Source organism: Amblyomma mixtum, chromosome 2 (genome assembly GCF_055824585.1).
Source record: "Amblyomma mixtum isolate Tamu chromosome 2, ASM5582458v1, whole genome shotgun sequence".
Lineage (NCBI taxonomy): Eukaryota > Metazoa > Arthropoda > Arachnida > Ixodida > Ixodidae > Amblyomma > Amblyomma mixtum.
The window spans coordinates 70,394,181-70,420,726 of NC_143013.1; the positions used below are offsets into that span (position 1 = coordinate 70,394,181).

The following is a 26,546-nucleotide window of genomic DNA, read 5'->3' on the forward strand; positions in this document are numbered from 1 at the left end:
GAGTCCGTGCCACTTTGAATGCGTTAACCTCGTCCAACTGAGATAAAGAGATCGATTGCCGCAGGATTTATTATTGATTTTTTTTTTATGCAGCCACTGCTCTTGCATTTTTATCATTTTTTGTTCCCCAACATCAGAAAATCAAAGATACAGCCCTCTAGAAAGTCTGCATTCTAGGTTCCCGCCACTTATTTACCTTCGCCCATTCGCGCAACCAAATAACCGCTTCAAGAATCTGTCCAGAACGGACGCCTGTGCCGGAATAAGAAGTGCACTATTGATGGTTGCTAAACGTCAGGATAACCTGCTTGTCCTAAATAATAACATCCGTGCCTATTTTTGTACCTTTTAATGCGGAACATGAACGAGCTATCCGCGCGCAGCTATCTATCCACGCAGCGTTTATGCGAAACAGCGCAACTGTACTCCTCGGTAGCGTCGCTTCAGAAGCCTCGTAATTGCCGCATCGGGATCATATCTCCATTCATCTGTCCATTTCCTTCCTCCCTCGTATCGCTCACGGGAACATGAAACTAGACTACGCATTAACACGCATATGCGCTCGGAGCGCCCCCTGTGTGCGGCTTGTTTTCAGCTGCGCTGTTACCAGCCCTTCATAACTTGTTTGTTTATTTTTTTTTTCTCTCTCTTTTAGGCGCAGGGCAGCAGAGCTCAGCCGTCATGATGTCACTGCGCAGCGCGCAGCCTATTCCCGGGGGGCGTTCTAATAAATGTACTTTCGCCGAGGTGTCGGGGGCTCTCGGTCTTCCCTCCCCTTCTGTCCCTCTGGGAGCGAAATGTGCTGGGTGAAAAACTTCTCAGAGGCAGCTCTGAGTACGCCCCCTTTGCACACCCTCGCCTCTTCTGGCTTGCTGGCTTCGTGTATTTCCCTCTCTCTCGCTCGGCGTTCATCCCTCTAGGGCCACTCTTGATTAATGGTTCTGGGCGTTGTTTAGGGGCCTGTTCTATATAGAGAGGGCTCTCAGAGATGATGGAAGAAGTAAAGTGAGGAGGATGCCGACAATCACCTCGCATAGAAGCACAGAATTGTAAAAGGAGCTAGCCAAGTGCATAACGATTGATAATACGGAAATCAGGCTGCACTGAAAGAATGCGCTGCATGCAAGAAGTGAGTGAATGAAGACTTAATAAAAATTTTGGAGAGAAGGTATTCACCCCGTTTGACATCACTTGCTAGAGCCAATGATTTGAGGTTGACGGCGATGGAGTGCCGTAATAAGGGCAATCTTTAATGAGTGCTGTTCACGTCAGCAGGAACAAAAGCATTGTATTAGTTGTCCTACTGCATCTAATCAAGAACTTGCGACAGACCTTGTAGTTCTGCGTCGGTTTTATTGCCTAGAGAGAGGGGGATTCTAATCATAAGTACAACGCGTAGCAAATGCAGTCAAATTTAATGTTGCCAACGAACGGTTTAATAATAAGTACCTTTTTTCCTTTGGAAAGTAAGATTACGTACTTGAATACAGGTGCATAACATATTCGTCGAAGAGTCGCACTCGAATCTTGACTGGCCGAATTTATCTTATGCTCTACCACAGGGAAGGTTCTGCAGTCTCTCCCAATTTCAATAAATTTTTCTTAACTCTGCCACGTTACGCAGCCACTGTCTTTTAAGCGAAATAGGGGAGTGGAGGTGGAGAGGAGGAAACACGAGTCGCACGGTCGCGCGACACTCTATTGACAGGTCGCAGCCGCCGCGACAGGCGACATGTTTCGTACGCAGCCTACAAGAACATGTGAGCAGGATCAGCTTGAGGTCAGCTTAAGGAATGGTCCATGTCTGCTACCGCAGGTGCAAGGACGGTTGGCGGCTCGGTGCTCGTGTAAGATAAAACGCGCCACGCAATACACAAGCAACGCCTCCTCGAACCCTCGCGTTTACGGCCGAAACACGCGACGCGGTGCGTAGCGTGCAACACTACTTGCGGCGCTCCTTCGCGTTTGATTTATGACGTGGCGTCTTTTTCTTTTTTTTTTTAACGCGCGACATTTTTCACCTTCAACTGCCTCCTTGCGTGCTTCTTCCGACACTTGACCTTGCTTGTTTGTTCGTTAATGCATTTCGAATATGCCTCGAAGAAGCCGAGTTACCGTGACAGCGGCTTCTTGTAGTATAGCGCCCTGTACGGCTCCCTTCAAGAGCGCAAGTCCTTTCCTTACCGGGCGCCGCGGGTTTCTTTTCGTGACTGCTACCCGTACGCGCTCTTGCCCGCTTGTATACACGGACCTCCCTGGCGGTGTAAATATAGCATGAGCGATAAACCTGACTCCCCGAAGGAAGGCGGAGTCGAAGATGGAAGTCCGAGCCCGCGCGTGAGCGCTTCGAAACACGCGCAGGTTTCCCAAAAACCTGCGGTTATTTACGTTCCGTTCACCTTTTTGCTCCGCCTGCTTCTCGTCCACGTTTACGAGCTTTTCGCGTGAAATCCGCCCGCTCGGTATACCACGTAGGTTGGTGCGCGCGCCTTCCTCGACGCATCAAGGTTCTTTTCCTTAGGGTTTGTGACCGCGGCTTGCGTATAGCGCTTCGCCGATTGAGGGCATGCGGTTCTGGCGTCGGGTATACATGCTCAATCATGCCCGGGAAACGCGGCTTGCTGTAGCGAGGAGACGGATCTGCGGCGGCAGCGGCTGTCGTCTTCTCTCTTTCTTCTTTTTCGTTTGTGTACCCAGCCAGCCGAGTTACTTGTCAAGTCTTGCGAATGTCCAGAACTTGTGATTATGGAAGTGGTATTTGCTTCCGTCTGTCTAGATTTGCGCTTTGTGTCTTGACTTCTGCTAACCAGGACGCGGGAAAGAAGAAAAAGGGTAAATAAGAAAGCAAACGCTGGGAAGTTGGGGAGACAATGACCGATTGGCTATCCAAAACGTGGACAGCCGGGTTAAAGGGGAATGGAAGAGAGAGAGGAAAGATTAAAGAATTCGGTTGGTCGCTCAAAATTTCCTGCAGAATTTATGGTAAGTGAAGTGCCCAGCTTTTAAATATGAGTAGAGGCTTAGAAACGGGGCACGATAGTTCAGGAAACTTGCGGCTGGCTGGTGAAATGACATATGGAAAGCATAGCAGGGTTGTTGTTTCGGCAGTGATGCTTCACAGTGGTGGTTTAGGCATCGCAAAAGCGGTACTTTGCTGCCTGGTACCTATTAACACATCGGGAACGGCATCATTTAAAATGGGTACCAGTGATATAATTGACACCGTCATGCACACATTGATAGAAGTGTTGAATACACGCTCAGCTTGCTCACGTTATCGCCTGTACTAGACGTGCGAGGGCGCTCGTGTCTCTCCATTGTTTACTGTGGTCGTAGAGCTTCGCATCCGGTGTACCTGCAACCTGGCTCTGTAGTCTACCGAAGCCGTCAGTATGGCCCTTCAGCCGATACGTAATCATGAAATGTACAGACATTGCGGGAATGCAAAACTCACTGGGCGTTTTTTGAACTTTCACCGTTCTCAATCTCTCGAATGGCAGAGGGATTGTCACATTAACTCCTCCTGAATGTAGGACTTCCGTACGTGCTACAAGAGCCGCATAGACGAAATAGAGGCAAAGCGCGTGGACTGTATATTTTTGACAAAAGCTGTACGTAAATGCTAATGAAGTTCGCTTTGAATGTGGCCGTGGTTTTTTCTTCTATTTTTCTTGGTTCCTTTGGTAATATTGTTTAAAAACCTGTCCAAACGTCGTATTAATCTACGTGCAGGGTGCTACCGTTCCGTTGCTCCCAAAAGCCTGAAACAAAACTTTTCTAAACGAAAAAAAAAGAAACATCCGCATTCACTTCTTGGTTTCTTTTTTTTTTCTCTGAAAGGAAAAAAAAAGCAGCCCTAATCACTTCTTGAATTCTTGAAATATTAGCTATACATAACGGCACAGATATATAGAAGTTCAATGCCTTAAATTTTCAATACATGTGTTAAAATGTGCGATAAAATAAGTTGGTAGTGTATGTGTCCATCTTGCGCCGTCGCCAACGTTGGAAGTACTAACAGAAACAAATGAAACATGAAAATCAGAAATGAAATGTTAACATAAAAACACGATCATTTTAGCTTCTGGAGAGAAAATACAAACGCGGTTATTTAAAGAAGACGATCTTCGCACCGTTGAAGTAAAATTTACCTGCGCTATTACTTCGTTTTGCTGTGCATGTTGCAATTGTCTTGTTCGCATTTAATTTGTCGCTGATAGTACAAGACAGCTGAGTTACGCAAACCTAACGAAGCCAACTTCGAAAATATAAGAAGTCACAAGGTCATTGAAAACGAAGGTAATTACGATCTTCACGCTACCGATCATTCACTGGGTGGGTGAACGACTGTACTAGCAAATTGCCTTCTGTTATGACAGCATGAAAATCTATATCAACTTTTAGGTGCGCATCCATCTTTTCTCGTAAATACGTGAAAAAGGTGGAATTCTTGTAAATACCTCCAGGCCTAATATGTACCAGACCTATGACGGCCATAACTGTCGTCAGTGAATCTTGCCGCCGTTCTCCGCAGTTTTCGTTTTCTCACACTTCCTCGTTCTTCTTTTGATCGCAGCGCTCCTGTCGGGCACCCTGAAGACGTTCCAGAAGTTCGCGTGCGACGGCCAGGAGCTCCAGCTGCGCTGCTTCCGCAACACGAGCATCTCCATCTCGGTGGCCCAGTACGGCCGCTCCGTGCCCTACCACATGTTGTGCCCGCCGCCCGACGACGGGGGCGCTGCGCACGCCAGGCCGCCGCAGGAGTACAACGGCAGCGTCGAGTGCATCGCCAAGGAGGCGCTCAGGGTGAGAGGAGTTAGCTCCTAAATACGATGCACTGCAGGTTCGGGTGTGTGACTCGAATCGCACTGCTCTACCGATCGCCCAACTTGAAAAAACGGCTTTCTTTCAGACAGTTCTTGCATGCGGCGCTCAGTGCCCAGGACGTTAGTTGGGGTTAAGCGACGGTGACTAGACTGCACCGCTTGGGCAGTCACAACTCTGCCGCTTGGACGAAGGCACAGCAGCATAGCGCCGGGCCCTCTAGAGCGCCTTTAGTAATTTTACATGCGCGTATGTTTATGGACTTTAACTTCTCGACGCCGCCCGTTAGCTGTAGAGGACGCTGTACTGAATTAATTATTCCATAATCATTTCGACCACTTTCTGGGTACATTAGCTTATAGTTGGCATGGCACGCAGCAGCGGGTAACTTTGAATTTCGCTTTGATTGAAATGACACCGCCGGTGCCGGTATTCGATGCGGCGACCTTGACCTGAGCAGCCTGACGTCACAGCCGTTCAGGCAATGCGGTAGTTCATTTAGTCGTTTTGTTGGCAGGGGTGATAGTGAAGTTTTCTTGCACAGTGTAGAAATTCTGGGTATATATGTATGCCAACATGTCGAAGCGAATTAGACAGCGTAGAGTACGCTTCGAGCAAAAGAAATCTATCTTACGGAGCTCGCTCTCGGCTGGCTGGCCAAATCAGCGCTAATAAACGGACCGCTGCGGCACTGCGACGGTAATTAGCGGAACACAGTGGGCAGTAGAGACAGGTAGAGCAGGCAGCTTTCGCTATACTTTCCTTAGTAGAGGCAGGACCATTTTAATGAAAACAAATTTGTATGAAAGAAAATTCCATCCTACAACTGCAAACACGAAGGAAAATACAGAGACTAAAATTTTTATTTTCTCTGAAAAGTAACAAATTTGCCTGAATTCTGAACCTAACCTTGCGCCCCTTAAAACTTGTCTCACAAGACATCATCATGCACATTCTTTAACTCCGGATCAAGAAAAAATTAATGCCTTTAAGTGCTCTTTTACCCTCCTACTAATAATTAGGGACTGAACAAGCTGCCTTGTGATAGGATCATGTCCAATGATTCTATTGACAGATTGTTTGCGTCTTATTCATAGTCGTGTTTCGTATTTGTGTAAGTTTTGTTATAGTTGAACATGTCTCATTGTATTAAGCATGAAATGCTTTTAGCTCCCGTTGTCGGCAGTGTGGTGACGTCACGTCGAGACCGAGAGCCAACATCCGGGCACTGAATTCCACTCATCCGGGCACTGAATTCTACTCATCCGGGCAATGAAACGAGAGCATCCGGGCACCGTACGAGATTTAACGAGACTCTCTAAGCCATCCTACAGGACCGGCATACAAGCCCCGGTAGCTTCGCGCCGAACGGGTGGTGGCGTTCCTCCCTTCCCGTACGGTGTGGTTCGGGTGTCCACCGAGATGACGGAGATATTACTGCGCCATTTGCTTTCCTCAAAAAGCGTTGCGTTCAAAGGACAAGGCATCGCGCCGAACGGGTGGCGGCGTTCCGTGGACTGCTTGGCAGCACTACAATACGCTGTCGCGTTCCACTCCGAAAGGCGAAGCTGAAGCTTCATTAATTAGCAGTTAATTTGTATCTAGTCATTAATCAGTAATTAGTCACTAATTAGTAACTTGTCATTAATTCGTCGTCAATTATGTGTGACGTCATCCAGTGGTGACGTCACGAGTGTCACATAGGCAAAGTGGTACAAATAACCGAGGAATTAAAACAACAATTACTAAGATGAGCAGTGCACAGTATGTGTGGTGTGGTGGGTTGAACACTAGACCCATTTCAAGATTTTGACTAGTACCATCTACAACCAATGTGCTATGCCCGTAAACATTTCATGCTTACGCTACTCTCGGTTACGGGAGAGGTAGAAATTTTTTGTTGTTGTTACTTATGTTTCGTGCCGTTCTTGCGATGGAGTCATATTCACAACATTGTCTTTTCGCCCCTCCTCCTAGGGCCCACTTAGAGCCTGCAGTATAAATTAATAAATAAATAAACGAATAAGTAAATAAACAAATAAGTAAATAAAATAATGGACGCCTCGGCCGTCTGGAGAAAACCGTGGTCTGCATTTTCGTTCGGAATGTTTGACAATGAACCAGCCTGACTTTCAGTGCTCACTTAAGACAATGCCTAGCAGGAAGAACGGGCTCTGGGGAGACCGCATCGCTAGTTTTCCGCACCACGGGTCATCGCTTGTAATGTGGCACTAGCTTGTGTGTTCTGCCGACGACGCATATGGTGCGCGCTCTTCGTTACAAAACCACGCTGGGCACTCGAACAAAAGGAATGCGATGAAATTAAAATTGCTTATTTCGTCTTTAGGAGGTTTTCTCGTTCATTCCGTAGCTCGAGTGTCAGGGCTGAGCAACACATTGTAACTTTCAAAGCTTTCTGGGAAGCTCAAGCTCAACGTAGAAAGTGGAGCGTGCTTAAGGAACGGCTGATAGTCACCCTCGCGATAGAGTTGGTTTCAAGAGCTATAATAATTGAACATTTAAAACAGAGCACTTGATGAACATCAGGTGCGGTCGCAGCAACCTCGATGAAGCTCTCCAAACCGTAAACACGTGGGCGTTAAAGTAATGGAAAACTTAGATTTTGAAACCCCCAAAAATTGAAGTTCGCCGGAATCTTGCATTTGAAAAAATTGTCTGTTGCTGAAATCTGAAGGAAACACATTATGAAAATTTTCGCGAGCAGTTGATTGATTGATTGATTGATTGATTGATTGATTGATTGATTGAATGAATGATTGATAGATCGATCGATCGATCGATCGATTTCCATCGATCAATGATTTTCCAGGCTTGCGACTGCGTATGAAATGATTTGTTAATTACGTCGCTTTGCAGTTACCTTTCTAGAACCACGGCTTCTGGGAAGCAAAGTGCCGCTTCCATAGCTGCGGTGTCATTTTTTTAGTGTCTACCTTGTTTTATTTGCTTTCTGTTTTCGCCTTTAAGGACTCTGCACCACACCAAACTGTATAATAATTCAGGAAATATCATTTCAACAAGCGGCTGTAGGGCCAATCCTCAGCGCGTAAGATGAGTACGTTTTTTACAAAGAGAGAACATAATGCTTCGCTTGCCTGAGGACGGCAGTAATCCAGTGAATATGCTGCCACTTTAAATAAGTTTTCGCCCTTAAGGCGGTTTGAACTCCGAAATGCCTACAATGCAAGGGAGGTGTTCTGAACATTCAGTTCTTAGCCTCAGCAGGAGGGAAAAGGTTTGACCAGTCCACTGCATTTTTCTTATTCTCCTCACCAGAAGACGCTGGTAGCATGGTCGGCAGCTTTCTAAGAAACGAGTGTAACGGTGGTCGTCCGCTTCCTGAAGAACGCTGATCTGTGCAGTTACCCAGTATAGTTGTTCATAACGAACGTTCATAACGACCGTTCTTCTCCGGCTGTTTGTCGTTAGTGCTGTAGAGACCGCAGACAAACCTTTAGTGCGTAAATTGCGTTATGACGCGGTCGCCTTCCGCGTAAACTACGCAGTTTGATATGCAGCACAAAAGAAATGGGCGAATATGTAAACGCGTCCTCTCCTCTGCAACAGATCTTTCAGGACGCACTGTTTGTCTAAGTGAAGCGTCTGCTCACTCATTCATCCTTTCTTCGAGAGGCGCTTCATCCCTGTTCACGAATTCCAGTCAAGCAGTGTGTTTGCTCAAGCCGTAGCTCCAGCTGTGATCGCTCGTACGCATTTCGTGGCAGTTTCAACTTTGCGTGGACGAGTCCCTGCGTAGCGTTATTTTCTCGTCCCTGTTTATCTACCAACTGCTCGCTCAGATATCGTTTTTTGTTCTCGGAAATCGAACTCTGTTCCATCGTATACAAACTGCATTCTTTTTGCGCTGATGTAGAAACTTTCGTGGCAATTCTACTTACTTCGTAGTTGTACTTTCTCGTACTGTATCGGTTTCTCAGTTAAGAGCTTTTTTATTGCGCTTATTTTCCGCCCCAAATTACAGGAATTACTGATTATTTTTTTTTCTGCCAAAGGCCTTACTCGCTATATTCACAATAGACCTGCGCCTTCATATGTAGGCGGTCGCTTCATCGCACTACTAATTGCTCATACTTACTCGCATGCACACTAGCCTTGTGATAAAGCCCGCGCCTTGAGTCGATTGTCGCTGTGAGGATTCAAGGGACAATGAAGCTTTTTTTTTTTTTCTTGGGGTGGAGATGCTTAAACGAGATTCAAGAAGTATAATGTATGAGGCTTCTAAACGAAGCATTCCATGTATTTTTTTTTTTTTTTGCGCTGGCAAATGCCGACGCGATCACATAAAAGCCGTGACAGTGGACAGGCTTCTCTTTGGAACTTTGGGTCTGTGCAGAAAAGCTCGGTGACGAATTTACGTTAAGGAAGATTTCAATCTTCCAGGGCCTTCGCCCGCACTTTTCTGTCTCTCATGGAATGCCGCCCAGTAATGATCCGTGACCTTTGCCTTTTATGACGTTTAATTTCTTCTTTCCAGCAAGTTTGCCTGCCTTGAAAATGTACCTGCCCTGCATTGTGATGTCATCAAGCGCCCCCTGTACCGCGCTGTGCAGCAGAGAGGCCTTAGCGCCACCGAGGCTTTAATTCGGCGATTACGTCGTCATTTCAAATGCTAGCACAGAAAGACTTCATGTGCTTCCCTTCAGCGTTTTGCTCATTCGATCCCTGTAAGTCCGCTGAATTCTAAAATGCTCTTGATTTGCCGTTTATTTATTTATTTATTTATTTATTTATTTATTTATTTATTTATTTATTTATTTATTTATTTATAACTTACAGGCCGGCAAGTGCATCGAGTTGGGCGGTTTCAGTTTAATACTGGACACGAAATTCCAAAATGACTTCGACAAATTGAAAACAAAATACATGAGTTGTACGCAAAATGGAACAATATACAATGCTTTAAAAGCTCTTCCTGTTAGGCTAGTTAGTTTTCGTTCATATTTAAATATTTAACGGTGCAGTAAAAACAGACAAAATATATAGGTACACCACAAGACGAAGGTATGGCGTTTCGTCTTGTCGTGTACCTATGTGTTTCGTCTGTTTTTTTTTTTGCGCCGTTAAATATTTAAATATTGATATACTGCGCGTATAAACGCCGTTTGTGACATAACATGCTTGCATATATCTTTCGAAAGTTTACCACATGGCCGGGCACTAACTACAGCTGCCAGCAGTAGCTCAGTGATAAAGTCACAGAAGGCTGTCTTTCTGGAGAATTTGCGTTGCGATCTGTACATAGACTCAGTTGCTAGCAAGCTCGCTCGTATTGTGGGAGTGATTACGAAAACTACATTTTTTTTTCTTCAACTCAGCGTAAAAAAAACTATTGTATGACTCTCTCTTCCTTTTTATTTTAATTACTGCCTTGTAGTCTAAGGAAACTGCACAATGTCTAACATTACACAACTCGTACAACTGAAAGGTAATAACGTTTTATATGTGTTTTTTTGTGCTGTGAAGAAGAGTTCTGCAGCTACACTTTTTTGTTTCTGATATTCAGTAGTGCCATTTCTACTCTTTGCTTCATTGTATTGTAATGTGGTAATTTTTTTTCTTTCACGGATCGCTGTATATCTGTATTTGAAGTATTGCATGCAGTGCACTTTGGTAGGTACTACAGGCCCAGACAAGCCGAATTCATTTGGCATTTTGTCTGTACTCTCGTCTTCTGTACATGTATAGGTCCAAAATAAACTTGGAAGATTTTTAAAATGAATAAAGAGTAAAGGCAAAACCTGAAAACACAATACTCATCGCCAGAAAAACGCTACCACATATACAGTAAGGATGGCAGTAAGGAAAATCACCACTAAAAATTATGCAGCTTGCTTGAAACTAGCTGCATAAAACTAGTCACTTTACCAAGCTTGGTTCTACATTCCGTCTGGTATACCGGTATTGTTGCTTATTGGAATATCTATAACTTTCTTACCATTTTATAAAAAATGCCTCCCCGCGCGGCCAGCGAGGAGGCCGATGTTCTTGAGAGCAATTTGAAAGGGAATTGATCGACGTATCACGTGACCTCGTCCGCAGGTGGTGGAGGCAGCCTGCCGGGAGAAGGAGGAGTGCACGGTCAAGACGGACGCCAAGTCATTCATGGTGGACCCGTGTCCGGGGGTGCACAAGTACGCCGAGGTCGCCTACAAGTGCCGGCCCAGTGAGCGATGCCTCTTTGTCTCCTGCTTTTAGCCGCGCGAATTCCACGCTGTATTTACCTGCGTTTGGCTGGGGCATCCCTTTGAAGCGTAAGCTCTACTCTCCGGGCTGCAACTTTCAAGGTCAACGAGGTTTCACTTTGACCTTGAGCCAGGCTTCACACGCCTGTCGTCATACCACGTGCATCGCCACAGCTGGAACCGAGCTCCGCCTGCGCCGCGCCGCCGCTGCGCCGAGCTTCCGCCGTACCACGTGACATGACCATGTGATTAGCCGTCTGTAGAGCGCGCGCTCGCTTCAGTCGGAGCCGTTGGTGGCTCGAGAGAGAGAGAGAAAAACTTTATCATGGCAGGTGTGTTTAGACCCCCCTTGGGTCCCTGGACCACCGCACGGTCCCACTCTACGTCGTAACGTTCATGCGGTGTTTGTCCATGACGTCGGCACCCCGAAGCACCGCAGCAAGCTGCGATGGCGGGTCCGGAGACGAGAGCACGACCTCCCAGTCCTCCCAACTTGATAACGCGGGCTGTCCCTGCGGGGGAGGATCAGCAGGGCAGCCGAAAAGGATGTGGGAGAGTGTGGCGTGAGGGTCGCCGCACAGGGTGCATGCAGGGGAGGTGCCACAGTAGAGAGATAGCAGCTGAGGGGATGAGAGAGAGCGGGTCTGGAGGCGTCTCCAGAGGATCTGTTGGGAATGGGTAAGGGAGGGGTGTGGAGGAGGGTAAGTCCGACGGTCCAAGCGGGGCATTTGCGTGAGCTCTGCAAAGGTGTGCGCCCGCTCTCTCGAGAAACCTGGACCGAGGCCGTCCTGAGCCCGGCAAATCAAACCTCGGGCCAATTTATCGGCAGCCTCGTTTCCTGGATTCCCAGAGTGAGCCGGCACCCACTGGAGCTCTACCCTGCGTGGTAAGTTTTTGGAGGGGGTGTTCAACAACTTCCAAGCAGGGGCGTGAATCCTGCCTCTCGCGAAGTTGAACAGAGCCGTTTTGGAGTCGCTAAAGATGTAGTTTGCATTGGAATGTACAAGGGCTAGGGCGATGGCGGTTTCCTCTGCCTCCTCAGACGTACAGCCCGAGGGAAGGCGGTGTGTGAGGGGCTGTGCTAGGGCTGGATTGTAACCAACTGCTACAGCTTCATGAGTTGTGCACGCGGCGTCTACCCAAATGGCGTCCTGGGCTTGTCCGTAATACTTGTGTAGGGCCGTAGCGCGAGCCATGCGGCGAGGGATGTGGTACTGGGGATGAATGTTCCGGGGAAGGGGTTTCACAACGAGGGGGGTATGAATGTGTCGAGGAATGGCTATAAGGGATGTCTGGATGGCTATAAGGGATGGAGTTGGTGGCTCGACTCTGTGGAGCGATGGCGGCCGGTCTTTCGCTCGTCTCATTAGGTATAATTGAGTTGAACACCAGCCATTTGATTGAGACAAGGGCGTATCTTCATATATGTACTTCTGTGCTTGCTCGCTTGCTAGTTCTTTTTCCTATGTGATTCCCGATGTGTTGCTGACGTGGTCGATAATCACACGCGGAACAAAAGTATTTGAACCACCGTGTCATGCGATTTCATCTCCGCGCAGCTTGGGTTGCTTAGTTTGAGTTGCGATACAGGTTGCTCTTCGCGAGCAGCCTCTCAAAATTAATTAAGCTGCCGCTTGACACGGTGGGCAGGTGACCGAGCTCAAACGAACAGATGGACAAACACACAATGGCTAAATGCGGGGAATGGGAGAGTAAATAGTGCATTGATGTTTCTGTACCGCTGCGGGTAGGTTCTTCACAAAGAGACGAGCTTTGGGCTGGTTCTATAAAGGACAAAACTGACGCACGAAGCATATGTATAACTCGGGTCGATTAAGCCCTATGATGTGTCGCTTGTATTTGCATGGATTCGATGAGCAGGCGCCTATTTCAAGATATTTTTTGCTCTAATAACTACTCGTCGAGTGGTGTCTTGGGCAATCGTATGGCTTGTCTTTTCGTGCTTGGGTAGTGCGTGTGAAGTCGTGTTGCTTGAGACGTTTTTGAAACATCCTGCCTGATAATTGTCACCTTTTCGCGCGCTTAGCATGCGTTCCCAGACACCCTTAGAGCGTGTAGGGGTAGCGATCTCGGTAACAAAGGAGATGCCCTCGACTCAGCTTGGCAAGCTCAGCCAGAGACCAGCTACCAAGTGACAAGGTGGTGGACCCAGTTTTTGCCGGTCGCAAGCAAGAGAATGGGTAGAAGCCAAAGGTTCGCGAACAAAAAAAATGTTTATACAGCAAAGAGACAGTACAGAGGATTTCACAATCATTTGTACGAGCACATACAAAATGATCTGCAATACAATGCAACCCGTGCAAAGTAACAGTCGCGAGAGACTATATACAATACAAAAGGGATAATGCACCTAAAGTGCACTACCACAAGAGAGAGGGAAACAAACAAAACCCGATTTGTTCACCGGGCACTGCGACAGCCCGACGACCGGAGGATGGCAATGGAGCCGTCCCGCTGTATGGCGCACGCTGCCTCGCTGGTCCGTGGCTGGGCGAGTGGTGTTGACCCGGGAGTCGAGCGGGCGCGCTCTCTGAAGCTTAAACGGCGGCTCAGACTGACAGACAGCAGTCAAGGCCCTTCATATATAGGCGCGCTTTGCGTCTGTTCATTCTACATACACACAGTATTGTATAATACACACATATACACAGTATTGGCTGTGCAGTCTCCTTCTCGCGCCTGGCACGCGTCGCCCTTTGGTCAGGCGCGGAGACTGGCTTCCAGATCCTTCCAGATGAAAGGGAGAGGGCATCACTTAGCATGCTGAAGGCTACGCCCTTTACGTCATTATTCAGTAGAATTTACTCAAACCATCTCGAACAGTCGACGTCGCGCGCTCACTTCATTCCTTTGGCACCGCCGGCGATCGATATTGACAGGGCAGCAACACACACAAGGATAAGCGCTTTCCAGGCTTCCTTTTCCACTGTTTTAAGGGAGTGCGCTGGCGAGATTTCTTCCGCGCAGCGCCAGCTTTTTCGAACATGCGCCCAATTTTGTGACAATAATGCACACAGCATCAAAGTCAGTCGCTGAAGAAAACTATCTTATAGAGAATGCTAGGGTAGCTTGTCTCCTCTATGGGATCGTTCATACGCGTTTTAGCTTGCTATAAAGTGTGGAGACCACTTCGACGTTATATTACACTGATATCCTTGCGAATGCTTCCCTTTCATCCGCCTTCCATTACTTAATTTCCTTGGTGAACCAGCGGAATATTATCTGACGTTGGGTGTGTAATGAGAATCCTGCCCACACGGGAAAGCGCCTGAATTTCCTCTATAGCATGCTCTCGAACAAAAGCAGTAGGTGCTTCGATGCTTTACAGCAAGGCTTTTAGGTTTTGTTCTATCTCAATAAAGCGACCGCACGAGGTGGGCGGCGCAAAAAAAAAAATAAGTAAGAAACGACCGGACAAGCAACGGCCAACCGCAACAAATGCTGCGGTCGCAGAAACGACGAGGAGCCCGCAAAGCTCAGCCGGTCGATGTTCTGTATTCTTACAGCTTGCAAGGGGCCTGCATTCTTCTGAGAACAAGCAGAGAAAGAAATTAGTTGTGTAGCAAATAGCATTCCGTTAAATGCGGGAGTGTTTGAAGCCGTAAGAGTTTCGCTGTTTTTGTGAATGGGGCGTAACTTCATTTGGGAACGCTCACTCCCGTCCTTCCGGCGCTATTTATCATAATTGATTTTCTCCTTCTGACTCTCATTATCGGAACGGTTTCGTCGCATTCTTCTTTTCGTATTTCCGCATCCGAATTCCTGTAATTAAGCTACAACCCACTGTGGTGTGAATTCCGTTCACCTCTTTGTTTTTTTCTTTCCTTAAGCGTTTACTTTCAGCCAAAACGTGACTAATGGCGTGATGCGACTAAAACAGGAAATTGGCTAATCAATGCGCACAACGCTATTTGGGAAAAGCTGCCCAATAGTCAGGCCAGACAATATTAAATGTTTCACAGTATTGTCGTGTTCATGCAAACCATGCTAGTTATGCTCTTGGCACGATTTATTTGTTGTGTTATCGGTAAGGGATCCACGTTTACGGTAGTAAGCTCGTGCCGATGTAGTGAATTACTGATCCAAAAACTGAAGAGAACAGATCCGACTTAAACACTTTTTCAAGATTTGTTTTTATAGGTGTGTGGTTTTCTTGTGCCTGCTTATAAGTGACATTTATTATGCGCGCCAAAGCTATACTGCTTTTATGCGGGTCACTGCAGCCGGATCGCATCAAGAAGGGTGTTTCAGGAAAGGCGGCCGGTAATTATTAAAATAGGCTTTGCGGCTACCGCGGCGTGGTAACACCAGCGGTGGCGGACGTCAGAAAACAGGTGAATGAGCTACTTAACTAAGTTTTAATAGTTAAAATTACAACTAATCAGGTTAGGCATCAGGTTGGCACTACAGGTTTGTAGCAATTCGTTAATAATAGCCTTATCATTTTTGGAAAAACAAGGTTGTGCTCACCATTGAGCCAGAAGGGTGTTAATAAAAACTACACATTTCTTTCAACGCCATGTTCTCTTATCCCTGTACTATGCTTTCATTAACAGTCACCTAAATTATTGCCTATCATCATGGGGTAATACCTATCCATGCCATTTGTCACGTATTTCTCATCTTCAAAATCAAGCGCTTCGAATTTTATCTTTCAGCCCATACACAGCCTCTGCTTCACCTATTTACTCTGATCTAACCATTCTGCCGTTGAAAAGCCTCTTAATCTTAGGTTAGGTCTTCTAACTTACCGCGCTCGCAATGATAATAATCAACTTCTCTGTTTTTCCTTATCTTTCCTTGCTAATAGCAATAACACTAGATTCTCTGAACAAAACAATATGCTTCTACCAAAAGTGAACACAAATTATGGAAAACAAACTGCTTTTTACTCCGCCATGAAAACCTGGAATTCGTTACCACTAGCAATCAAATCCGCACGTTCGCAGCCCGCTGTCTACATTTTACCAAAAAAACATCTGTTATCAACACATTCAGCTTCATGCCATACATAAGGTTGCCTTAATCTCATTTGCTGTTCCCTACTCTGACAGCAAACGGTCATACTGTTACTCATCTGGAACATCATTTTTTTCCCCCTTTTCCTCCGCTTCTGCTTTATAATATCTGCATTTATTCAATGCCCGTTGTTAACTCATGCCTCTTGCGTTCTTTCTCTTGCTCTTATGCATTGCTGTTTTATGCTTTTTTTTTGTTAAATTATGCGCGCTAACTATTGTATAACTTATTAATTGCCGCAAATTATACTAATAGGTTTTGACTTGATTGTATACTTTTGTTCCAGTTCCTCTACCAAACTTGTGCACTTTTTTTATGTATCCCTGATCGGAGGTCCCCCAGACAGTTTTCACTTTGGGACCTCCTACTGTACTAATTTCGTTATGAAGCTTATAACTAATTTGTATTTCGTTTTAATAAACCTTCAAACCGACGCGACATAACCTCGTATACTAGCTTAGCCGGCGCATTAAATTCACGCGCACAAGGCAAGCTGACTCGATGGCTATTTGTCACGGGACCCAGGCTGGCTGGGTGGGACAGACAGGGTCCCGTCCGTTCCCTCGTTCTTTTACTGCTTTGCGAGCTTAGATGCCGTTGTGTCCCGCGCACTGTCCGTGTCTAACCAACGTTGTAATACCTTAATACCTTTGCACTAAGCCTTGTATCCTGGGTATGATGTTGTAATTAAAATTTGAAACATCAAAATATGCAAGTCGGACGGTGTTTTCGGCTGTTCGATTTGATCCTTTAAGCCAGAACGCGCAGATCGGGGCGAGCTCCGAATCTGAGGCGGAGTTGGCACTGTCAAGCCTAATAATATGGGAGGCGCTCTCAGAGTGGTCGCGTGACGGAAGCAAAATATGAAAGCCTTTCTGTTGACTCCAATCAGCAGCAGCATTTGGCGCATTTTATTTACTCTGCATCATTGCTTTTCGTCGAAGCACATACATATCCCATCCTCTGTGCACTCGCTGACAAAAAGTCACTTGATCGGAACCGCAACACGACTTTCGAGCTTGCTTATCAGCGGATAAATTAGTGCTCTGACGCTGCCGCTAAGCCGCGAAAACGTAGCACTTTCGCCGTTCACTCGCACATTTTTGTACTGTACTCACCTAGAGAACGCCTACACTCCATTTGCAGAGGCGTGCACAAAAACGAAGCCGCAAAAGGCGTATCGTCAAAAATACAGGCGAAAAGATGCCGCAGAAGGCGCCTTGTGCTAAGCCTTTTCAGCACTTGCAAACGCCGATGGTGCAGTCACCAACGTTAGCGCAGTGGCCATTGCTGCCTGTTGCTGCTAGGCACAGCTATGAAACCTTCGGAGACTCCGACGAATTTCATTAGCTTAATAGTGGTTTAGAACTCGAGTGCAAGGACACCAAAACACTGTTGCGAAACCACTTCGGGTGGCCGCACTGTCGAATATCACCGTCGCACCGACGCTGCGCTGGGATTGATGGGAAGTATCCGGACGAGTGATCCAGAGCGCCGAAACGCTCTGACAAGGAAGTAGGAGCGCATCGAGGCGCTTTGCCAGCTGAATGTACTTACAGCGGCCGATTTCGACCAGCCGAATGCGCAGTCGTACATCGTAGCTCTCAGAGCGCTCTGGGGAGACTGCAATATTAAGCTGCAGCAACATTGCGAAACTTAACGCTCTCTGAAACAGTTAGCTAGTGCTGAAGCTCAACCGTTTCTTTGCAGCCACATTCTCGAACCGGATAGTGTGCGAGAACGACGTGCTCAACCTGCGCTGCCACAAAAACCTGCGCATCGTCATCTACTCGGCGAACTTCGGCGGCACTGAGAGGGGCGTGCCCGAGTGCCCGCAGAGGCAGGACGTCAAGCTCTCAGGTGGGTGCCGGATTCTCCTTTCTTACTGTACTCAAAAACCGCCTAATGTCTATCTGGTTTTTCTGGCTGTATTTTTTTTGCATCGCAATGTGCCAATAGCAACAACAAATAGTAATAATAATAAGAACAACAACAAAACGCAAATGGCATCTGGGAAACTTAAGGCGAAGTTGCAAAAGAATACTTTTACGAAGAAAACCGCCATCAGGTGGTACATGTCATTGTTCTTGATGGCCGCTATTTTTTTTTATATTCCTTAACATGTCATTACACATGTGCCCATGGCTATGCGCTCCGTGGACGAAAAGGTCTCGTGACCGGTGCGAAAGCAAGTATGCGTACGCTCGTGTATGTCTATCGAAACAAATACCGAGGACTGTATGAGAAAATTTGCACTTTTTCGCAGTTTGTGCAATCGCGAAGACAGAAGCGAGCCTAGTTACTGCCTCACTGATGGCAAGTCGTCATTTGGTGATGATGCTATGGTGGCAATGCTGTGGAAGTGCTTTGATAGAAAACAAACTGCTATGCACGAAGTATCCAAAGGACACTTCTCGTTAACCCATATTAGCCTTGGATTCGTGCATGTAATTTTTTAAAAGTATTGAAATGCGTGAGCCAGTATGACAGCCTGCTCACCGCGGCATGGATTTTGTTCGCCCACATGGGATCATTTGCGGGGCAACACGAATTGCTCTACCTCTTTTCTGCATGCCAGTGTCTTAATTTGCCTATACTCTAAACAGAAAGGAGTAAATAGGGAGTAAACTGTCTGGTTGCCACCTAGTTGCCGTCAGCTTACTCGCATATAGGCATATTAGTGTTTAGAGTGTAGGTTGGCGGGCTGCTTCGTTTCCTAATATACACAAGGAAGGACACCGCGAACAAACGAATTACTGCGTGCACTGTCCCTCCACAGGTAAGGATTCGAGGGCACAGTGAAATCCGTGCACGGTAGATATGTTCCAGAAGATTGAGCATATGAAATCTCTGTAGCATCGCACTTGAATCACAGCTATGCCTTTTCTACGCTCATGCCCTGAAAATTTTTCATATACAGTCCACAGGCTTTTTATGTAATGTCTGAAGGCATTGGAGAGATATGGAAGAGGCCTTTCTCCCGCAGCGGGCGTAGTCAGGATGACGATGTCGATGATGGGGATGATGACATGCAACTACCCTTTCTTGAATAGATGCTACTTAATCGCAGAGTGCCAAGTGAGCTACGCGACCGAGACGGTGCTGACGACGTGTCACGGGCGCCGTAAGTGCACGGTGGCCGCCGACATGGGCACATTCGGAAACCCGAGCTGCCACAAGGACTCGCGTCTCTTCCTCAAGGTCGTCTACACCTGCGGTAAGTGAACTTTCTTGCGCCGCAATTCAGTGGCACATTGAAACAACTTCGGTGCAGCAGCGGCAGTGCAGAAGACAGGGTATGCTACGCACCATGCCCTGTGCCGAAGCAGAGGACTGCAGGACAAGAATGCATTTTTCAAACCTTTGTAACAAACAAACATGGTTAATAGAAGGCGCTGGGAGCCGGGACGGCCGGATCCTGCGCTAACATTAAGAGCTTGCAGGCTATATGCGGAACGGAATCGTGAAGCAAATTGAAGCTGAGACGCATGCCCTAGTATGGAAATTCTCGAGGAATTTCATGAGCAAATGCAAGATTAATTGAAAATGTTATGTTTATGACCTAGATAGTCGGCTTCTCTGCTATTTGTCATACCGGAATTTAAGTATCACGTTTCCATACAACTTGAAATCAACCATGATTTCAAGGATCACGGACGTCTGTCTTTCTCCTATCACGGCGTGCTGTCCACTCTAAAGCAAACGAGGTTTAGCCTCTCGAGTGAAGCAACGTTACTTAGACTTCAAAGTCTCCTACTGAAGAGAGACAACGCAGGAATTACAGGTCATGGTAGGAGACATGGACGTGTTTCTCACGGAAGCATGTTACTCCCGCACTGTGTCTTTTCGCTGTGTCGTAGCAGCTGGCTCAAATTACCACTTCAGTCACACTGTCACTCACCGCAAGGTCTGCGAAAAACAAGAATTCATCTTTAATTCTTAAACCAGCGCGAACAAGACAAGGAAGAATAGAAGAGATGTACACACTAGCGCTCGTACATGTCTCTCTTCTGCGATGTTTCTTTGCGATGTTTCAGTAATGACCTGCCAACAACTCGCCCAAGTTTCTGCGTTATGCATTCTTCAGATAGTAAACCCAAGCTTCTGCGTTATGCATTCGTCAGATAGTAAAATTTATCGCTGCTTTGATCTGAAGTGGTCTCGGAAGTGCCTGTAATGCTATACCTTTCCTATGGCGCCCAACTTCTCTTTGAATGTGCGGTATGAAGCGAAAATGTAAGGGACGAATAATGGGACTGATAACCAAGGGAAGGTTCGCGTTGTCTACCTTGCAAGAGAGAAGGAACAAAGAAAAAGGAAAGAAAGCATGAAACGGAGCTGCATAGCGCACAAAAGATCAAAGGGATGTGCCCATTAGTGCTTTCCGTTACTTATGTATCTACACCTAAAAAATTTTCTATGTCACCGGAGTGCTCACAAAAAGCAAGCAGCTGCATTTAATTTTTGATAGCAAATCGTAGTGAAGTTCGTCATATGAAAATCTTGGTTTCCATCGTGAACACTGCATTCAGAGGGCAGAGGCTCTGTTGAGTGATCTCACGAAATTCACCTGGCCGCTTAAACTGCCGTTAATTTGTTAGGTAAAGCGAATTCGACTGAAGACTGCGCTAATCAAAAGTGCGCTTCCTTCACAGCTGAAAAGAACTGAGCAGAACATGAGGACACCACGTGGTCGTGCGTAAGTTACTAAGGCGGCGCCGGCCAGTATGCCACCAGGTTCAGTTCTCTGCCTTCCTCGCGGCTTAGCTCACAGCAGCGTCATACGGGGTATACATCACAACTGATGTATGCCGCATCCAATGTCTCTTTTCTAAATGCCCGTCCGCAGTCCTGTGCCAGGTGTGTAAAGATGAAAGAAAGGCAGCGATGTTCGATATATCATTTATTGCCTCACTTGGTCTTGCATAATATAAAAATTAAGACTGTAAACCGCTCTTTACATTGTGAAGTTTTGCGCAGTAATTTCCACTGCTTATCCTAGCTGCATAGTGGCTGCTAAAAAAAAAAAAGATACAACTTCGTGAGCGCATGGTTGAGAGTGGGCGTGCAGTGTGTGCATTATTGCCTTTGCATGCTGTGTGACCTACACGATCGAGAACTGAAGTCGACAGTTACACTGCACCACTCCAGGACATCTGCTACCGGAAACCATGCTGTATGGCTGCAGTAAAGTCCAAGACGCAAACTACTTTTAATGGCCGTTAATCTTACTTTTTACGTCCATTTTCATGCTTGCCAGTTCGAGAAAGATGGTGTCATGAATGACAACCGAAACAGCAGGTTTTGCTGGTTTAGTGTGTAAACCTCGAATAGCTGTACAAGGAAAGATGTCTGCATCAAAAGTTAGTGCCCGAGGAAGAAAAAAAGAAAGTACAAGGAAAGAAGCACAGGATCTGAACAGCTCTTATAGCCGTTATTAGACCTGCCGCGGTAAAAGTAGCATTTGCAACATTCGTGTACACAGAATGAGGTGGCGGGCTCGAATCCGAGTCGCGGAAGCCGTATTGGAGGCGAAATCAAAAATTGGTTTTGATGAAAGGCAAGGCGCAGTAACTGCTTCGCTACTTGCTGGACATCTGAACCGCACCTTGAGCGAAATGCAAGAGAGTCCGTGTGCGGGCAATGTTAGAGCATGTTAAAGGGTTAACCGCAGGCTGTTGAAATTATTCCACAGCATTCGACTACACCACCTCAACATGGTTTCTAGCCCCAACATGACCGCTGCTTGCTGTATGTGTAGGTTAGTTGAGTCATGTATAAGGCAGTGGAACAGAACGCGCGAGGACTTACTTTCTTCTAGTGAAAAAAAATCAACAATAAGCAGATTTGTGAGGAAGAAAACACAACGCAGAAAGGCGGATTTAAAAAGTGCGCCGCTCAGGAATGCTTCTTTGTGTTGTCAGCAGATGGCGCCACCAGCCTTTAACTTTCCTTTTTTTGCCTGGTCTCTCGAGAGATGGCAGGGCGATCGCGGCAGCTTTAGGCAGCTCTAGGCGGCCCATTCAAAGTCCGATTTGAGCGCCAGTACGAAACTATCCATGCGCGACAGTTTAATTACCTCTGCAACAAGTTCTCTGTGAGTGAAATAAAGAAAATGTGCCACCTAATTTTGCTTTCTGTGAGTTTTTCAGCTTCAGCTCGTGTGTTGGTTATTGAAACATCATTGGGGTTTTATTAGCAATTCTCATAGGAAACGGATGGGGATGGGCGCAGAGGTAGTCTAAAACCTTTCAGGGTGTTTACTTCAATGAAGGCGGGCCCATGGGGTTCTTTTAAATTAAATTAAATTGTTTTTTTTTCGGGGAGGGGGAGGAAATGACGAAGTATCTGTCTGACATCTCGGTGGACACCTGAACGGCGCCGTAAGGGAAGGGATAAAGGAGGGACTGAGAGAAGAAAAGAAGGAAGAGGTGCCGTAGTCGAGGGCTCGGGAATAGTTTCGACCACTTGGGGATCTTTTATGTGCACTGACATCGCACAACACACGTGCGCCTTTTGCGTTTCGCCTAGATCGAAACGCTGCCGCCGCGGCCGGGTTCGAACCCGGGTACTCCATGTGGTTCTCCTATTACTTATATCTTTATCGCAAGTCTGAGGGAAGGTAGACTGTTCCCATCCCGTCACTCTGCTTTTTTAAACCCTTCATATTGAATATATGCCGCTGTACATCTGCAACCCGAAATTGCGTATTTGAAAGGCGGGGGCGTTGACGTCGGGGTGGGTTTGTGGGTCACTCTTCGAAGGCGTTGGTAGGTGAGTGGGACGGGGGCGGCAAAAAATATCGTTTAGCGTGATTTTCATATGTAAAATTTCTTTCTAGGATGGAAGGGAAGAAGCGAACAGCCCCTCACCCCTTAGTTAAATTCGCATTTGGGGTTGACATGACCGCAAGGCATCCCGGAGTTGTGAATTCCTCGCCGGGGTTCGATGGAAGCGAAACGCAAAATGCGCCCGTGTGCTGTGCGATGTCAGTGCACGTTAAAGATCGGGTCCGGGTGGTCTAAATCATTTCGGAGCCCTCCACTAACGCACCTATTTCCTCCTTTCTTCTCTCACTTCCTCCTTTATCCCTTCTCTTACAGCGCGGTTCAGGTGTCCACAGACACGTGAGACAGATACTGCATCATTTCCTGTCCTCAAAAACCAATTTTCGATTTTTACTCTGCCAGTGAGAAACACGAGGATAGCGATAAGAAATTAAACTTGCCACAAAGCAGTCATTTCGGAAATTGTGCATACAATCAATTAGAGAAAAGATTAGAGACTGAAAAGCTATCACCAATAAACTGCAGTGACCTGCTACGTTCATATTTTGCGCAGTCCTAACCACTTCATACTTGAAAGGCAGGGGGCGTTGACGCAAGGGTGGGTTTATGGGTCACTCTTGGAATGCGTTTGTGGGTGTGTGGGACGTCAGGGGGGGGGGGGGGGCGAAAAAATGTCGTTTAGCATGGCTTTCATATGTAAAATTTCTCTCTAGGATGGAAGGGAAGAAGCGAAGAAGCCCCTCTCCCCTTACTTAAATTCGCATCTGCGTTTGTAGACATCCTGCGGTCGTCCTGTGCTGTGCGATGTCAGTGCACGTTAAAGATCTCCAGGTGGTGGAAATCATTCTGGAGGAGCCCTCCCAAACAGCACCTCTTTCTCCCTTTTTTCTCTCAGTCCCTCCTTTATCCCTTCCTTTACAGGGCGCGGTTCAGGTGTCCACCGAGATATGATACAATGCTCCATTTCCTTTCCTCAAACATCAATTTTCAATTTTTACTCTGCCAGTGAGAAACACGAGGATAGCGATAAGAAATTAAACTTGCCACAAAGCAGTCATTTCGGAAATTGTGCATACAATCAATTAAAGAAAAGATTCGGGGTTGAAAAACTATCACCATTAAACTACAGTGACCTTCGATCACTACTTTCATATTATTCTCATAGCAAATTGCCTTTGTGCGAAGTAAATACTACACCCCCCCCCCCCCCCCCCTGCCAATTTGCTATTATAGTGTCTTCACACGAATGGCTTAGGTCATGCAAAAGACATTTTCAGATATTTAGGATCGTCGAGTTACCAAATTGTGGCTTCATGCCACTGATTCGGATGCATCTCCGAGGATATTTTTATTCATCCAAGTATCTTTATTGCCATTCAATTTAAAGTTGTTATGTCTAGTATACAAAGCTTCCAGTATTTAGGCTTGGTAAAAAAAATTAAAAATGAAGTGCTTCACCGCAAGCTTGATGCATTGAACCTCTGCAAATGGTGTAGCTCTTGCACAGCATTTTAGTGTGTTTGTCAATGAAAAGATGAGTTTGTTGAAGGCAAAAGCGATATCACGGTGCTTAGAGCCCTTTCTAACGTATCGCTTATTGCAAAATTTGTAATGAAAAACAGAGCACTCACGCTCATAACTTTTATAGCAGTGATAGCTTTACCGTCATGAAACCGCCTAAGAAATGAACGTCGCGTCTTCCATGACAGCAATAGCAGCCGTAGAGAATAGATCAGAGAGAACGAGGTGGGAAGTTCTTATAAATAGGAGATGCTTTTACGTTTAAACTTTTTCATGATTGCTATGTTTTGGGCACTTTGCGACTATGGAGGAATGGTTGTGTCAACCTGACCAGTTTTGGTTGTATCCGCAGTGCCCAAAGAGATCCTAAAGGATCTTGACATTGGTGGCAGTGACTCCGCCAAGGACAAACTGGACGAAGACGAAGAAGGCTACGTGGAAGAGGCTCGCTACCAGCCGTCTACATTCAGTCCAGCAGGAGGAATGTATGCATCAGCAAAGCCTTTGCCAGGTAAAGAAATTACGGTGCATACCTGCGTTTATTCTGCCATGTATCGCCGAAAAAGAACAATGTTGGTGTTTTGCCCTGGCCTGTGGTTAATGAATTTTTCTTAATGTTCTTTTTCTCTAGCGTTTATAATACCTTACAAGTAAGGTTTGACATTACCTTTTCCCAGCGTGAATTAAACATTTAAACAAAATATATGTGATGCCTAAGATGGCCTATCTCTCATAAACGTGCTACCTATTGTGCTCTGCCACAACTTCAGTCAACAGTTTGCAGGGACCATGGGGCAAGAAGGCCAACACGCGCTGCAATGCACAACTAATGCATGCAACACACTTATTTTCTAATAGATAACATGGCTTCAAACTTCTGTAGGTAGCCGTGGTCAGTCACATCAGTGATAGTGGCTGATGGGCAACATACAAAGTTTTCTCATTAAATTTTTGGGCTTTCCTGTCCATGCAGTATATGTCAGGCATCCTCTACGATATTTATTTAATTACAAAGTTGTGCTAGTTGCGAAGCAGCCTTGCTGCACAAACATTTCGAAAAGTTCAGAGATAAAGTGTTTGAAAGTATGGCGAGTGTAATTTATGTTTAGTATTTAAAAATTATAGGAGTATTAGAATTTGAAATGTTGCTTTCAATTATGATCTGAACATTTAACTCGCATGCTGCACGCAGCAGTAGTATAATGTTTGATTCGAATGTGAAACTGAAGTTTACCATGTAATGTATAGCTCTGCATGTTAATTTTTAACGTTAGCATAATGTTCCAGTTTAACACGTAACGTCACTGCAACTGCCACAACAATTTTGTAACATTATTCTGACATTCGGTGCTACTTGGACTGTCTTTTAAACAGCTGTCAAAAAACAGTGCATGGTGAAGTACATGTTCTGCTTGTAGCAGGCGGTGCTGAAGGTCTCAAGTCCTAGGAGTTGTTTGTCTCGTTTGTAACAAATTCCTTATACAAGGAAAGGAACATGATGGGTCCGTTAGGATATACAAATGAAATAAGCCTGCAGTTGGCCGAACGAAGAAACATACGAAAGAAGCATACCTTAATTCGTATGTATGTAACAAAGTTTTCTGTTTTTTCTCACAACCATTACCGAATGCTAAGGCTGTGCCGTCTCGAACAAAAGAGTGCGTACACTCTGCTCCACTGCCTGGTCTCCAAAAGAGGTAGTTTCGACATAACATTGGGCTGCACTTAATTTAACTTCCAGCAACAGAAAAGGTGGTCTCAAAACCAAAACATTCCCAGCAACCCCCAAGACTTCAAGGAGTTATCCATCACTCTGGGATGAGCATACAGTTGTCAGTTTAATTATTTTTGTGCACACAAATTAGACAAAAGCATGCATATTCTGCATGGAAATAAGCGTCACACTTTGGAACTGTTCACGGCTAGTCGCATTCAAGTGATTCCATCATTCAGCCTGAACTTGTTTGTGGAACTGCATCTTTTGGACAGAGAATTATAGTCAGTGAAGCACCAGCAACTGTGGCCAGTCTTGTGTTTCGGCTGTTTCCTTTTCTGTGAGAGAAGAGGTTAACAACTGCACTGCTAGTACTGTGATGCATTGTCTTAACTCACTGCGCAAGCTGAAAAGCGCCGAAAAGCCCTCTCGGTT

The 26,546-nt window shown here is 46.1% G+C and overlaps 1 protein-coding gene across 1 annotated transcript in view; it reads left to right on the forward strand.

Moving 5' to 3' along the window:
- Positions 1 to 26,546, forward strand: part of LOC149359674 (protein eva-1 homolog C-like) — a 246,052-nt gene that overhangs the window by 210,229 nt on the left and 9,277 nt on the right. Inside the window, exons 2-6 of the mRNA XM_089571808.1 lie at positions 4,577 to 4,806; positions 10,906 to 11,029; positions 17,799 to 17,948; positions 19,159 to 19,305; positions 24,750 to 24,908. Coding sequence (XP_089427934.1) covers positions 4,577 to 4,806; positions 10,906 to 11,029; positions 17,799 to 17,948; positions 19,159 to 19,305; positions 24,750 to 24,908 — 810 coding nt within the window. The remainder of the gene's footprint in view (positions 1 to 4,576; positions 4,807 to 10,905; positions 11,030 to 17,798; positions 17,949 to 19,158; positions 19,306 to 24,749; positions 24,909 to 26,546) is intronic.